Source organism: Morone saxatilis, unplaced genomic scaffold, assembly GCF_004916995.1.
Source record: "Morone saxatilis isolate NCDOM2014 unplaced genomic scaffold, NCSU_SB_2.0 Contig17, whole genome shotgun sequence".
NCBI lineage: Eukaryota > Metazoa > Chordata > Actinopteri > Moronidae > Morone > Morone saxatilis.
In genome coordinates this window covers 337,761-352,899 of record NW_023339729.1, presented here as the reverse complement: position 1 = coordinate 352,899, position 15,139 = coordinate 337,761, and the positions used below count along the sequence as shown (strand labels likewise).

The following is a 15,139-nucleotide window of genomic DNA, read 5'->3' as shown; positions in this document are numbered from 1 at the left end:
TTAACAATACAGGACAGCACTTATAACAGTCATATAACTAGGCATAGTATTTACACATTTTCCCAGACGTATTCCTCGGTTTTTAATGATGCAGGGGTCGTGATGAGTGAGGGCTAAAATAAAATGAAATTTCTCCAGAACATAGATTATTTCCAGGATATTTGGTCATTTTAATCAATTTCCAAGTGTTTCCATGACCAGAAAGTCTTCAAATATACAGGTTTTCCATGTTTTTTCCAGGATGAGTGGGAACCCTGACTAAGCCCGTATCAGAAACTATGAGGCTGCAACAGGAGACAGTGTTTTCCAAACACAGGCTGAACCCCCCTCTGGTCCCACCTTGCTTCCTCTCAGTATGTGGTACCACACTGACGTCCCTCCCAAGTCAACGTGAAAGTCTGTGTAGCAGCCCTCAACGCTCATCAGACAGTACCTGCGGGATCACACCAACACCGGCAGCATTTACATTCAAATGGCGAGGAAATTAAATCCAGGAATGTCTTTACTTTGAGATTAAAGGAAGTAGATAAAATGGTAAATTGAGAGGTCCAGTGTGTAACATTTAGGAGGGTCTACTGACAGTTGAGTTTCCGTTACCCTTAGAATGAGACGTTTTAATCTAAAGAGGGAGCGGGTTTTCTTCTACGGAGTCTGCCGTATCAAACCACCATATTTCATAGTACAGTAGCCCAGAACTGACAAACCAGACACTGGCTCTAGATAGGGCCGTTATTTACAGCAATTGTAGGTTGTCCATGGTTCTTGCTTGGTTGAATCAAGGGATTTCAGATGGTCACAATCAGCGATCTGATCACTAGATGCCACTTAGTCCTACACACTGATCTTCTATAGATTTGTCTCCCCTGAGGAAAGTTAACGTGGGGGACTTACTTCTGTACTTTGGGGTACTGCATGTCAGTGATGGAGTTGGTCGAGTCTCTCTGTCTCTCTTTCAGGTGACGAGGCCACATGTTGTCCACCCAGTCTATCAGATCTACCTACACACACACCAATACAAGACGGAGGAAGGGACAGAAAGACAGACGGCAAGACAATAGGAAAAAAAGAAGTTTAATTTACAGTTTCTCTGAGGTAACAAACAACATATTGATTACACTTCCGGTTTAAACGTTATCATTTCAAACTATCCTCAGAGGTATAGACACATTTACTGTAGCTGCTAAAATGCTTCTGTTTGCATGCGGTATGTATCAAAATATGTAATACACAAACACAAGCCTTGACGATGTGTACGTACTGTGGCAGGTCTCTGGACCAGGTTCTCCAGCTTGGTGTGGCTGAACTCCAGGCTGATGACGTTATAGAGCTTCTCTCTCTGAGACGGAGGGGTCTCGTAGTAACGCGTCCACTGGGCCATGGACATCTCTGTCCCCTTCTGAGTGCTCACGTCCATCACGTCGATCATACGTCTGCTACCTGAGAGAATTTTTTTTTGGGTTAGTCACAGCAAAGAAATCTGAGTGACATGAAACACAGTTTGAACAAACTGGAAACAAAATACTTCGGCAATCTGAGACTAACGGGCTAAAATACATTTAAAATTTTCGGGGACAACTTATTTTTTTCATTTTAATTGATTTCCATGCGTTTCCATGACTGGAAGACTAGTCACTAAATCCCCAGGTTTCCCCATGTTTTCCAGGAGTGCAGGCATCAGCTGATTATAACATGATCTTGTTCAAGGACCTACAGCTACTGCCAGTACTAAACCTGAGAGCATCTGATGAATTAAAAGGAACTTATTATCTGAAGTCTTACCGACATGCATCTTGACGCTGTTGACACTGAAGTCGGCGCCGGGCATCCTACGGAACAACAGGTCACACAACACATTATGAGCAAGTTAACACGAGACGTAGTAATGTACGTAGTGTAGATGAGGAGCAGAGAGAAATAAAGAGGACGCCTACTTGAGTCCCAGTCCGTCGGGCTTCTCAAAGACGATTGGGTCCCTCAGGCCGCCTCTCTGGACAAACTCATATGTGAAGTCTAAGAAAAAGAGAAAACAACACAACAAAATGTGACCACGGTATGGTCCTTCTTATCGTCCATTTTACTGCTGGTTTCCCATCATTCACTGCTGGCTGTTTTATTATTTTTTAAGATACCTGATTCAAACAACCTTTACGTCTACTCTCATTCAACTCTGCCACAGCTTTATTAACCAAACATTAGTCTTTTGAGCTGAGCGTCTCTGACCTGAGATCAGGTGTCCACATAATCGCAGACCGTGCCCGCCTACCTTTTCCCTCCATGCGAAGAACCCGGTCAGAGCTGAACCTCTGACTGCTGACTTTCTCCTCCAGGTCGAACATTCTCCTTCCGTCGATCTCCTCATCTGAGATGCCGTCGTCATGGTAACGCCGCCGCGTGCCGGCACGCTGGAGAGGAGGAAAAGGAGGGTGGATGGGTGAGAATATAATAAAAAGGTGTGGTAAAGACAGGTGACAGAACAGGCATAATGGTCGAAGAACGAGACAATCCCATTACTACTCAACTATAAAATAACTCCACAACTAACTTTGATCATCGATTCATCGATTTGATTTTTCTTAAAGAAAAAAAATGTCTAAATTCTCTGATTTCGGTTTTCTGCTTTCTTTAGTCCTCTGTGACAGTAAACTGAATGTCTTTGGACAAACCGAGACATTTCAGGATGTCACCTTATGCTTTGGGAAATACGGTTTTCACAATTTTATGGACCAAATAGCCGTATATTTAATTGAGTAAATGGTTAATAAATTAATCAATAATGAAAATCATGGTTAGCTGCCAATAAAACGAAGAGCCTGGTTAAAGGTAGACTGTATACTTCATACAGCTTTCATTCTTAAACACTCACTGTGTATTAAATAACAGAAGCAAAAATAGCCTCAGTGGAGACGAAACCACAACACAAAAGTGGATGAAAACATCCAGCAGGTACAACTGTCACACAGTAGAAGACTTTTCTCACATTAGAAAATGTGTTTCCCTTCAAACAGACTGAATACCTTAACACTGGTTTCAAACATTGGCACTAATTGATGGAGAGAGAATACTGCTTCAATAGGGGTCCCAGGTCTGGACAGATGACAGAGGGATAATCCCAGGCTGAGCCCCCAACCCCCCACCATAATCTCTCCTGCTTCTTTACTAGTTTCTGCATTCCTCCATGCAATAAGATTAGCTTAATATAGTCTTTTCTTATTACACTGGTGTCATATGTGCCCCTGTGTCCTCGTTGATAACGTGTAGTTTTTACACACCTGAGGGTAAGAAAGGTTAAAGATTCACAAACAGACTTTAGCTTTCATTATTATTATTATTATTATTATTATTATTATTGACCAACAATTTAAGTTGGATGTTAATTGTCACTGAATGATCTCATTATCGACTGATAAGTTATCTGCCCTGATAATTATTGTGCATCCCAAATTGAAAGATGGACAGATTAACCAATTAAAAATGTTTCACTTATCAAACTTTTAGCTAAAATGTTCACCTTTCCACTCTGAGCTGATGAGCTTCCTAGCCTTCTATAGGCAGCAGAGTGCACAGTGTTTGCTACAGATCTGATGTAGGGGTCTAAAACTCCACAAAAAGGACATACCGGCCTCCTGCGGCACAATCCACTGTAACAACATCCCACTTTTAAATTAGAGGTGTGTAACATCTCCAGACAGCCACAATAACACACACACAAACACTTGACAACTAACGTTAGTGCCGAGAGACTAGATTAAAGACTTTTGGCGTCAACTCTTTGGAACACTGGGAATCAAACTCAACAATCTACTATGTTTGAGCGTCCAACCCAAAGCATCTTCATCTCGTCTGATTGGTTGTTTCCGTCCAGCCCCGGTGGATTCTAATATTATATCTATTCTAATTCTTCTCCATTTAGAAGCGCCTAAAACAACCTGATTTTTTCACAGATTATTTGTCTCTGTCAACGATAACAGCTGAAAGTTTCAGCAAAACTGGGGGCCAAAAGCTATTTTTTTTATAAAAGTTACCTACTGCAGGCTTAATTTCTCCTTTTGTTTACAAATATGATGTGAACAACACACATTTTTTGAGCCATGTCCTCCTGGGCAGTGAGGAATAAGATAAGACAGAACTTTCTTTATCTCAAGAGTAATTGTTGTAATTATAGCCAAACTCTCTTTAAACTTACCAGCCTTTTGCTGTACCGTGGCTTGGAATCATCCATTATCACAGGAAACAGGCGCTCTGCCCAACCAAGAGCGGGTATTCAACAGCGCACAGTGTCAACCACCGTCGGCTGTACCGTAACGCAGCTCGGCTCCATCGGATAGTAAACAACGGTGGCTCTACTACTAGGCTAACTTAGCTTAAGTTACAACAGAAAAAAAAAAAGTCTCCTGGCTAGCTAACTGAGACGAACCTAAGCCATTTGTTGTCTTTGGATAGCTCTAAAACTCATCTCACGTTAACCTAACCTCACTGGCTTGACAGTGAGTTTGCTGAACCAAAGTGAGCTGGGTATGGGAAGCTTAATGTGGAGCCAAACTCTTTTAAAGAGGCCAATTACGGTAACAAGTGAAAATGTATAGAAAATTATGTTTATAATAAAATCAAGCCTGTCTGAATACTCGAGCTTTGTTCCTTGCCTTCACCATACCAACTCGTGTCCCGCTTTTTGAAACGGCGTCCCGCTCTAACAGATAGAAAAAAAACAACATGACCTAAAGTCTTGTTAAAATAACAATACTCAGATATTTCTTATACACTACAATAAAAGGGTGTACATGCTGCTGTTAATACTAATATGGGATAAAGTTAATGCGGTGTACGAACAGCCGCCATTTTCCATCCCATCACCATGTCACGCCCCCCAGCGGGGCATTCATTGGACTAGAGCAGTGTCACTCACACGGAATATGTGTAAACCGTGATTGGACAAGAATATCCAATAGACATATAAAAGGTCTGGCAAACAACCAATAACAGCGTAATTCGAAAACGACCGAATAGCTCATTGGTTAATATATACCAATAACGTTAATTAGTGGACGAGAGAACAATCAGTCAAGAGAAGTGGCCAATCACGCGATAGTACACCGCACTGACCACCGTCCCATTACCCAAATATAACTAGTCATCATTCATAGAGAACCCGAATTAGCTAAATAATAAGGCGTTTTACAAAACTCACCCCCATATTCACACAGGTCCGTCCACCTTCAAACGCCTCCAGTAATCCGAGCTGTGTGACGCCCTGTGCGGCCTGTGTTTTCTCTCTTGGAGGCTCGCATCGGAGGGACACGTTTTGTAGCCTTCACCTCAACGAGGAAGTGCGTGCGGGTCCATACATGGAAGTGTACTGCGAGCAAACCGTCGCCGATTGGCTGGAAAATGTTGCTAGGCTCTCGTGATTGGTCGAAGCGGCTTGTCCGTCAAACGCGTACCGCTAGAATACGGCGAGCGAGAGGAACATGCCTAGCCGTGACGCGCACTACGAATAAAACAAAACATAAATAATCACTAATAAGCGAAATAAATAACAACTTGGTTTTATTTTCATCAACCGGGGGGGCAATACTACAAAAAAACGTGGTTTTCACAACAGAATAACGCCCCTTATAAATCGCTACAAAGTGACAGGCCTTAAATAATGGAAGCAGGAAAGGGAGGACACACAAAATCCCACTACATGTTATCGAAGTGTCACGCAAGCTAACCATAAGAAAGGTGAACAGGATGGCGAGTGCTGATTGAACCATGGTCGACCATTAATCTTGACTCATTTCCAACCTGCCCCCCTTGAATCCACACTTCACTTTATTTCTAATTGTAAAATGTAACTATTAAGATTATTACTATTACAAGTTTACATATAGGCTTCTGGAAACCTGGTTAGTAAAGTGGGGTCCTCCTGCTGCCCCCTGGACACCCACAACATGCAAGGTCACCATATTTACAGGTCCCGGTTACCCAGATGTCATATCCCATTGATGGGACGTACATTTTATCCATTGATGTCAGCATGAGTCAGTGAAGAAACTGGTAGACATACTGTATAACATCCACAGGGTAGGTTTTTGGCAGGTGTTGTAGTTTGACACCTGATAAATATGAGAAAACTGTCAGCCCATGTGAAGGAAAGAAATGATTCTGTAAGTTATTCTAATGAGAAAGTTGCTAAACATTTTTACTTAGCATCTCAAAATAATGACTTAGTATCATAAAGTGAGGAAGAGATACTAATTCAAAATATTCTCATTGTTTTGAGATGGAAAGTCAATATTTGAGATTCTTTTTATAATGATTTACAAAATCTTTTGGCGGAAATGGGTTTCCATAGAAAACACCACTGCTTGCATTGCTCCCAAAAACAATTCCCAACAATAGTTCAACAAGCCGTGTCTGCAATCATTTTAATTAATGCCGTTATTTTGTGATCAACATTATAACATAATACTGATACCATTTTCTTTTTCTAGCATGCCAGCAATATACTTCCAACTCTTCATGGGGTAAGATAAAAATGGGACATTTACTTTTGATCTGATGTGTGCATGAGCCAGTGACCAATTTTAGTCTCAAGGAGGCTAACATTGCAAAAGCTAAAATCCAAATGTGGGTTAGGAGTAGGCTGACACTACAGGAGGGGGCTGCGGCGTCGGTGCCTGCCCACAACTGCAATGGAGCCGACTGCATTTGTGGATCCAGAGCAAAGAGAGGAAGGACGCAAATGTCCAAGACTAACCAGAGTCAGACCATGGCATGAAACAAGAACATCCCCTTTGGAAATACAGCTGTAGTCTTAAAAAAAAGAAGGGGTTGGGGGGACGACACACATACACATATTAAAAATGAAAGCAATCTTTGTAATACACACACAAACAACAAAGACCTAAAGCAGTAAAACACCCCCAAGGCAGTGTCAGTGTAATCAAATCAAGCAGGGCTGTGTTTGTTTCCATTTCTACTCTAACAACCTTAGAATCTACTTCTGTTCTCAGCTCATACAGCGTCTACTATCAGTCACCTTCTAATCATTTCAACATTAAAACTCCAATATTTGTTTTGTTTTTTTAAAGAAAGTGACTTTCTTCCTTCATTAAATTGAAAAGTGATTTGAATAAAGGCCCACTATGGAGTCATAGCGGGTGCCTATCCACAAACGTGATATGAGTTGTATCGTTAGATGCAGTCGATAGCATAAGTACTGGCACAGTGGTAGGATTTCCACATCAAAACACAAATAACAGACAAATGTACAAAAGAATAGCAACAGCTGTCTCAATACTTAGGATACGGACTTCATAGATATGCATCATGATGATGGGCAGTGTGGTACTACAGGGGTTCCTGTCTGAGGTCACAGCTTTACCTACAATTCATTCAATTGGTATTCATTTAGAATCATTTTCAGTTCTTTCCTGGATATGACAACATTCCTTTCTCCTTAGTTTTTCTGTTTCAGTGTATTTGTGTGTCTTTTAGTCTGTAGAAGCTCACTGAAATACGTTCAGGTTTGACAGCTTTGTCGGGAATTTTAAGGGAGACTGGGAAACACAGGTGAAATGAAGAAATCCTCTTGTTTCATATGATAAAAATGGACAAAGCTACGACAGGCTAGCTGACAGATTAGCATGGTATTTACTCTAGGTATTCATGGCCCCTAGATAAGTAAAACATAAATATCTTGGCGACCCGTTCACCTTTAATCTGGTGCCACCGTCTGGTCAACGTTTCCACTCTGTAGTTAATAGCATTCAAACTCATACTGCAACAGTAAATATGCTGAAATCACTGCTCATTGTGTATGGAACGTGTTCTCTGATCCTTCACCTCGATAGCTTGTTGGGCGATACACTTCATTACTACTGCTATACAATCTATCTGCTATACAGTACAGTTCACATTTATGCAGCCTATAAATTCAGGTTGTTGTTGGAACTAGAATTCTGTTGGTTCAACTGTGGTCATTCTGAGGTCATATGGCCCTTCATGAGTTCTGTAGCTGTCCAACAATGCTGATCTAAGCCTGCATGAGGCAGATAAATCCAAACTATAAATGCTTTTGAGTCGTACTTGAAGCTCCTCTTATACCTTATTCATCAAAGCTCCATTTAACTTTAATCATCCAGACACTGCACTTACACTGAATTCAATGTGGATCACTCGGAGATGGTTAAAAAAAAGTTGTCATAACACACTGAGAAATAACTGAGAATGAATGCAAATATATCCGGCCTTTATTTCTGTTTTAAATAAGTCGAGGTGACAGTAAAGTGAGCACAGGCCCCGCTTTACGACCATCAGAGAGCAGTTCCGCCCTGCCTCTCATCCTGTACTGTGTGTGGACTCGTTCACGTCCTCTATTTGATGAAGCTGTAGAGAAATGAACCGAGGATGAGGGCCAGAATCACACAGCAGCAGAAGATCATCATTTGTTTCTGGAGGACAGGAGGGAGACAGAGAGATGAATTAATATTTCATTCTTAATAAATTAATTTGTAAGCAAACTTGCCTATTTTTATTGTAAATAGTTAAAATTCCTGTGCACCATTCAGTGAATGCAGTTATGTTATCTATGAACAGAACAAACAAAAGACTACAGAAAACTCTGTAATCAGTTATGGGACTGTTATGACTTGTCCCTGCTGGATCATGCTGAACTCACCCTGCGGGCCTCCTGCTGGAATTTGGCTGCTTTTTTGGTGTCAGCCACTGCTCTCTCTACAAAGCCCACCGACTGGTCCATGTTACTCTCGATTCTGTCAATCATGCCACCCTGGAGGAGGGCGGGACAAGACGGAATAACGCAGAAGAGGACAAAACAGGAAGACAGACAGATAATAGTGGCATGCATATGTTTGTGATGCTGGCTTTGTGCATTTCAGTAACAAGTGCTCCAACTCCTTTGTTTTGTCTTTTAACTTCCTGTCTTCACAGGAAGTGGGAATGTGTAGTGTTGTGTTGGTGGATGTTTACTTCACCTGCATTTTATCAAACATTGAGCAATTTTATAATCTAACGTACAGCGTGAAGGACTGACAGAGCTGGAAGAACCTGACTTTCTTCTACAAGGATTCTAATATTAGTTTACCTTACTGGTCAGAATGTGTTGGCTCTGGTTAGTTAGACTATTACACAGTATTATTCTAAATGATATTATCAATAAAGAATATATATTACATAGTTGGGGGAGAAGTTGTGTTTTAGTTCATGTTTATTACATTAAAAATGATCTAGTTTAGTGTTTGTTAAAATAATTATAATAAGATAATTAATATCCAGATTATAATTAGTATCCGCTTCATCGTATAAAGGTCATAAAATGTTTTACCATAGAAACATCAAACTGTTGTTGCAACACACATTAAGCTAACGTTAGTTGAGCTAGTTGTGAGCTAGTTAAAGGCACTGTAAGTGATATTTTTTGTTATAATAAGTGTGAAACAGCTTTACATTCTGACAACCATCACTGATATGGAGTGTTCACTCAGTAACGTGTCTCCTGGTTTCCCACTTTATCCAATCAGGAGAGAGAACTCCACAAAGAGGCGGCCCTTAAGGGCAGACAGCAGAATGTCAGTGCGGTGATGGGGAGGAGGGAGGGGACTGCTTACTGAAGGAGCAGACAGGAAGTTAGCCAAAATGCCAATTATGCTTAGAGCACCTTTAACGGCGTAGGTAACTTTGCTCCATCTTCTTAATCTGACATCTGTAGGTGATGTAGTGATATCAGGTCAAATGATCTCCACAACAATGTGGTTTGTATTTCCAACTTTGAGAAATGTATAGCAGGCGATGTGAAACCATCAGGTAATGGAACAAACAAAGCAATGGGCGGGGCTCGTGGGGGAAGCATTGCTTTTATCTATGTTCTTATTAAGTGGATCTAATATTATTAACAGTATTCCACGTGGTTAATGGTAGTGACTGTGTGAAAGGAGAGCTTCATAAGCACTAAATCTTTCCTGAAAGCATCAAAAACAGTGTATGTAGCAGAGAACCAACAGACCTTTTTTGGTCAATTTCCTAAATGTTCAATTAGATTACTACTTCAACTGGCTCCGAAAAGTGGAAGATGATGGGTTTTTAAAAAAAAAGAAAAGGAAACAAGCTAAAAAAAGACAACATAACCCTTTCTTCATGTCAAATTTGAATGTTCATATGGCTACAATGCAGGTGTAAGACAATGTCGTTTTAAAATGTTGAATGAGATTTTCCGTTTTTGTCGTTGTTGTTGTGTGTACCTGGTTCTCAACCAGCATGGCGATATCGACGAACATGTCATGGAGCTCTTTGATGCTGCTTTCCAGCCTCATGATGTCTTTATGACGAGCTTCAATCTCATTCAGGGCCTGCTGGTTGATCTTAGAGTCCATGATCTGGGCAGGGAGGACAAATCAAGGTCAGTGTAAGAATATGTAAAAAAAAAAAGATGAATAAAAAATCTGAGGCAGAACTGATAATAAAATAGCCGGTCATTAATTTTCTAATTGATTGATTGACTGATGGATTCATCCCTGGTTGTGTTACTGTCCCTCTGTTTGTGAGTTTATGTATACAGATCCACACAGTGTCAGCCTTACCCCGGCAGTGAAGACAGCTGAGTTTCCTCCCTCCAGCATCTCTTCCAGCTCGTCATCAGTCGTTGCTTTCCCCGCTGCGACGAGCAGAAAGGACAGTTATACAAGTGTTTCAATAAATAACTGTTAACAGCTGACAGGCCTGGTTCAATACAGAAGGTAGATCGACTGACAGAAAAACAATCATATACCAAAGCAACTTCCGGGCCCTGATTCAGGAAAAATAAGACATGTCCTACAAAACTATGGTCTGTACAGATATACAGATGACAACTACAAAATGAAACGGGCCATACAGGAAAGTATTAAGTATTTCTACCTAACTCTACAACAAGACCACATGTGAGTGATCATGTCCTCCTTTAGTCTGATTGTGTAATAATGAGCTGGAACTCACTGATCTCCAGCTGTCGGGCGATTCGTCCTTTGCTCTTATCTCTGAATTCAACTTGGGCCTCATTGTATTTTGTCATCACCTCCACAAACTTCTTGGCCAGGATAGCATGCTGGGGGGGGATGAAAATGCAGATACCTTATTAACTCACATGAAACATATGTCATAATGTGGATTTAGAGTTTTCCCTGAATGTCATTGACAAACTATTTTGATCATCTTTAGTTCATCCTTTCAGCTGCTAGTTTTGGTTGGAGCGGGCTGAGGGATCATATTGTGTGCTGGAATTTTAAACCATTATAAATGTGTTGTTGACTGTTCCATCCATTTTTGTAGTCATGTCAAGGTGCAAACACCTCTGCAATCACATTTAAACCATCATGGGAAAGTGAGAAAACCACACTTGTATACCCAAACTCCTGCCTGATCCTGATCCAGCTCTGGAAGTTTTCCTAAAAATGACTGATCTGAGGTAGAGTCATTTTAAAATGTCCTAAATTCTATTTTTTAGTTTCTGAAATGTTTACATACAACCAAAGACAGCATTTAGAGCAAGTGCTCAGTCACAGAGCTTCATTCAGTTAGCTATCCATGGTGCTGAAAAGCCAGAATGGGTAGTCAGAGCTTTGCTACAATAAATATGATACATGTTGCTTAATATGATACATTTGATAGGTGAACACTTTACGTGCCTACAGAATGCAGAGCCAGTTTCACAATAAATCATAGTTTAGTTTCCCTTCTGTCTATCTAAGCCTTTCTATATATTCTTATTGTTTGTTTTAGGTTATTTTGACAGCAAATTAAAATATCTTGGATTCACAGAGGGCACCAGAGATCACGATAAACATATAAAATGGTAGTTTAACGTTCTTGCTGAGTGCAAAGTTAGGGTCTGTATACTGTAGACGCTGGGTCAAGTAAACTCAATTCAGTGTTGGTAATATTGTCTGACCTGTGATTTGCGTATCCTGAGGTCGGCTGACGCCCTCTCATCTGTGTTTGACTCAAGCTGGCGCTCAATAGCTGATGCAAACACACACACACACACACACACACACACACAAAGACAAGTTGTGATTCTGTTGTACTTTGAAAGAGACAGTACACAGATACTGAGAATTCAGTTTCTTCAAATTTCTCATTAGAAATTAGGTCTGCACAATATGGTAAAAAAAAATCACTTTGACTGATATTTATATTGCAATATGATTCATGATGAGTGGGAACAATAATTTTACCATCACAATTTTCATTTAATTTTCCCTGACAACTACTAAAATTTTGAGGATGTGACATTTGTTGGGGTCTGCACCAAACAGACATGCTTTCTTACTGGAGAACAAGATTTGTAGACCAGGGCAGCTCTGCAGCACTACAGTACTTCATTATAATGCTGTTTGTAACACATTTTACATTCAAATCAAAATACTGCAGCTTCTGCTCTTTGAATATTGCACAGGGCTGTATTTGAATTGGATAATATTTGGATTTATTGCGCAGAAATACACAGAACTGTGCACATGTATAAAACATAAATACATTTTTTTTTTTCAAACAACGCTAAAATATAATTAACCATCAAGTATCTATCTACCGTAGCATGACATTAGATGTGAGGAGGTAGCCGGGGAACAGCGGCAGTTTTCACACTGCAGCATCAACTGCTCGACTGAATCTCAAGATGCTTCTCATATACGACAGGTTGGTCAGCATTAAAGTGTGACTTCACCCAAAACACAAACACATCTCCACTCTTAGCCTAAGTGTGTATCTAACCATGCAGAGGTTTTCCAACATATGTCTGCGAAAACCTCTACTACTCACAGACTAATAACACGTATTCATTGTGTATACTCATCCTGTTTTAATTGACGGCCATTTTCTGTCAAAGGTAAAAAGAAGAAATACTGACTCTTAAGTTTGTTTCTTGCATTGTTGGCTGACTTCTTGATCTCATTAGTGAGGGCTTCAAGGTCATCTTGTGTTTCTGAAAAAGAGCGTGAGAGCAGATTATGAGCAGCAAGAAGTAACTTAAGCACTGAATGTGTGCGGGTTTGTGTCAGAGACACTCACTCTGCTCAGATGTGGGGGCCGACAGGATGGTGGAGTAGAGTTTTTTGATTTCTGTGACGCTCTCGTCAATCTTGTCAATGCTGGTGCGGATGTCTTCAATCTGAAAGACACACACACACACACACAGATGCACAAAGACACAGATCAGTAAGAAAGAAATATCTGTTTCTTTCTGGATTGTGAGGAACGGACAGATGGACATTAACAGAGTACCTGAGCAAAGAAGTCATCCATAAAGGCCTCGCTCTCCACGGGAACCTCGACGGCATCCCCTGGAGCATCACTCTTCTGTTACACAGACACACACGCACATACACACAAAGGGGGTCAATACTGAACGTAAGGATGAATTGAACAGCCTCTCTACATCAGAAACACACAGGGTTCCCACTCTTATTAAGAAATCATTTTTCCAAGATTTTTCATTTTTCTCCTGAAAAAATGGACTCAACACCAAAAAGATAGCTGCCAGTTAGTTACTGCTCTGTAGTGTCAGCAGTGTCTGAACCGCTGAACCTGATCCTTCCAACAGAGTCGAGTTTCTGACTAAATATACAGGCAGTCTGAGGCATAGGTCTGAGTTCTTAACCTTTTTAGTCTCCGGGATCCCCGTCTGATAACTCCTGGTTTAGGACCATTTAATTTAAAGTATATAAAATGACATATTATTTATCTAAAAAGGAGGCCCTGAAGTATTATCTATTAGAACATACTGTATGTTTGAGCTCTCCATAATGAATTCTGTTTTTTTCCATCTAATTTTCAAAGGGGCCCTTAATGACAAAAAATACATACAAAAAATACAAAAGGATAGAAAAGATAACAGCATACAGTTAAACCCAATTTGACGAAAACAAAACAAAAGGAAAAAAGCCAAATATATCAAGATAAGATCAGATCCTGCTCCTAGCAGAGCATTAAAATGGATCATTCCTTCATAGTTTAGAGTGGTGGTATTAGAAGCTATAATAGCGTTACAAACCATATTTACAGGACTATAAAGGTGTTTTAATGGAGAGGTACAACTGACATTGTGAACATGTACAACTGATCCTAAAATAAAAAGATATTTTTAAGATGAAGTAGAGCAAATATTTACAGGTAGATTAATCCAGTCAGAGGGAGCTTTAAACATGGAGGCTTTCTTAGTTATTGACTTAGAGGGAGTAAGAACAGAAAAAAAAGAATGAATGAAAGCTACAGCTGTCTGCGTGGGTGCTTCAGGTCAAGCATGCCACTGTCACATGACTCCAACATGTAGGTTAAATTACCTCATACACGCTACCAGCTTCCCTCTGCACGCCTGGAACTAAACAGTGAATTGGTCTTGTTGAACCCCTTGGGTTTATATGACAAGCCTTTACTGAATATTGCACATGACTAAGACTTTAGGACTAAATATTTGCAAATAAGATACATTCATAAAATGCCATCACTCTACAAAGCCCACTTAAATAAATGCATGGTTGCATGTTAAAACTTCTAATTTACTGAGTTAGATAAACCTTTTAGGTTGCAAACATTATTTTAATGAGTTGTGTTGACATAAATAACATGGAAAAACTAGTTGGAACAAGTTAATTTTCAAATTTTCACAACTAAAACACGTGTTTATGCTACCAATTATTAAGTAAATTGTAATTAAAAATACCTTTGACTGTAGATGAAAAGCTAATTCCCCTAACTCAGTGTAGTACATTTGTTGAAGATAATTTTATGAGAAGTTGCCATAACTCGAAAAGATTAGTGCAAACTATTGTGTGAAATTCTTCTTGTGAGTGTAGAAATAATTTCCCCTGGGATTATTAAAGTATTTCTGATTCTTTTTCTGATTCTGAATACACTTATATTACAAAATGTGTTCTTCTACTGTGTTTGTGTCTACTATATTCCTTCGTATATTTCAAAAATTCTTAATAAGACGTTTTGAATTTATGCTATTTGTTGAAATGTGTTATTGTTTGGTTCAGTGGAATGGTAGCTAGCTTATCCAAACTGAGCAGCAGTGCCTCCACTCATATTACAGTAGCCTGCTAGTATATTCGTATTAATTACTGGCTAGTAGCAGCTAGGTTATGTTAGGGCCTTTGCT

The 15,139-nt window shown here is 39.9% G+C and overlaps 2 protein-coding genes across 2 annotated transcripts in view; both read right to left on the bottom strand.

Annotated features, from left to right (window-relative positions):
• The window catches only part of kdm2aa (lysine (K)-specific demethylase 2Aa), a gene marked incomplete in the record, with an annotated part of 15,952 nt that extends 11,098 nt beyond the window's left edge, over positions 1-4,854 (bottom strand). The window contains 7 exon segments of the mRNA XM_035660312.1: positions 340-433; positions 892-998; positions 1,259-1,437; positions 1,780-1,826; positions 1,932-2,010; positions 2,264-2,402; positions 4,184-4,854. Coding sequence (XP_035516205.1) covers positions 340-433; positions 892-998; positions 1,259-1,437; positions 1,780-1,826; positions 1,932-2,010; positions 2,264-2,402; positions 4,184-4,219 — 681 coding nt within the window.
• A 3,503-nt stretch (positions 4,855-8,357) lies between these two features.
• The window catches only part of zgc:165520 (uncharacterized protein LOC571872 homolog), a 24,383-nt gene continuing 17,601 nt past the window's right edge, over positions 8,358-15,139 (bottom strand). Inside the window, exons 8-16 of the mRNA XM_035659477.1 lie at positions 13,261-13,335; positions 13,048-13,147; positions 12,887-12,961; positions 11,927-11,997; positions 10,975-11,083; positions 10,581-10,654; positions 10,242-10,376; positions 8,663-8,773; positions 8,358-8,435 (exon numbers count right to left, since the gene is read on the bottom strand). Of these exons, the coding sequence (XP_035515370.1) occupies positions 8,358-8,435; positions 8,663-8,773; positions 10,242-10,376; positions 10,581-10,654; positions 10,975-11,083; positions 11,927-11,997; positions 12,887-12,961; positions 13,048-13,147; positions 13,261-13,335 (828 nt within the window). The remainder of the gene's footprint in view (positions 8,436-8,662; positions 8,774-10,241; positions 10,377-10,580; positions 10,655-10,974; positions 11,084-11,926; positions 11,998-12,886; positions 12,962-13,047; positions 13,148-13,260; positions 13,336-15,139) is intronic.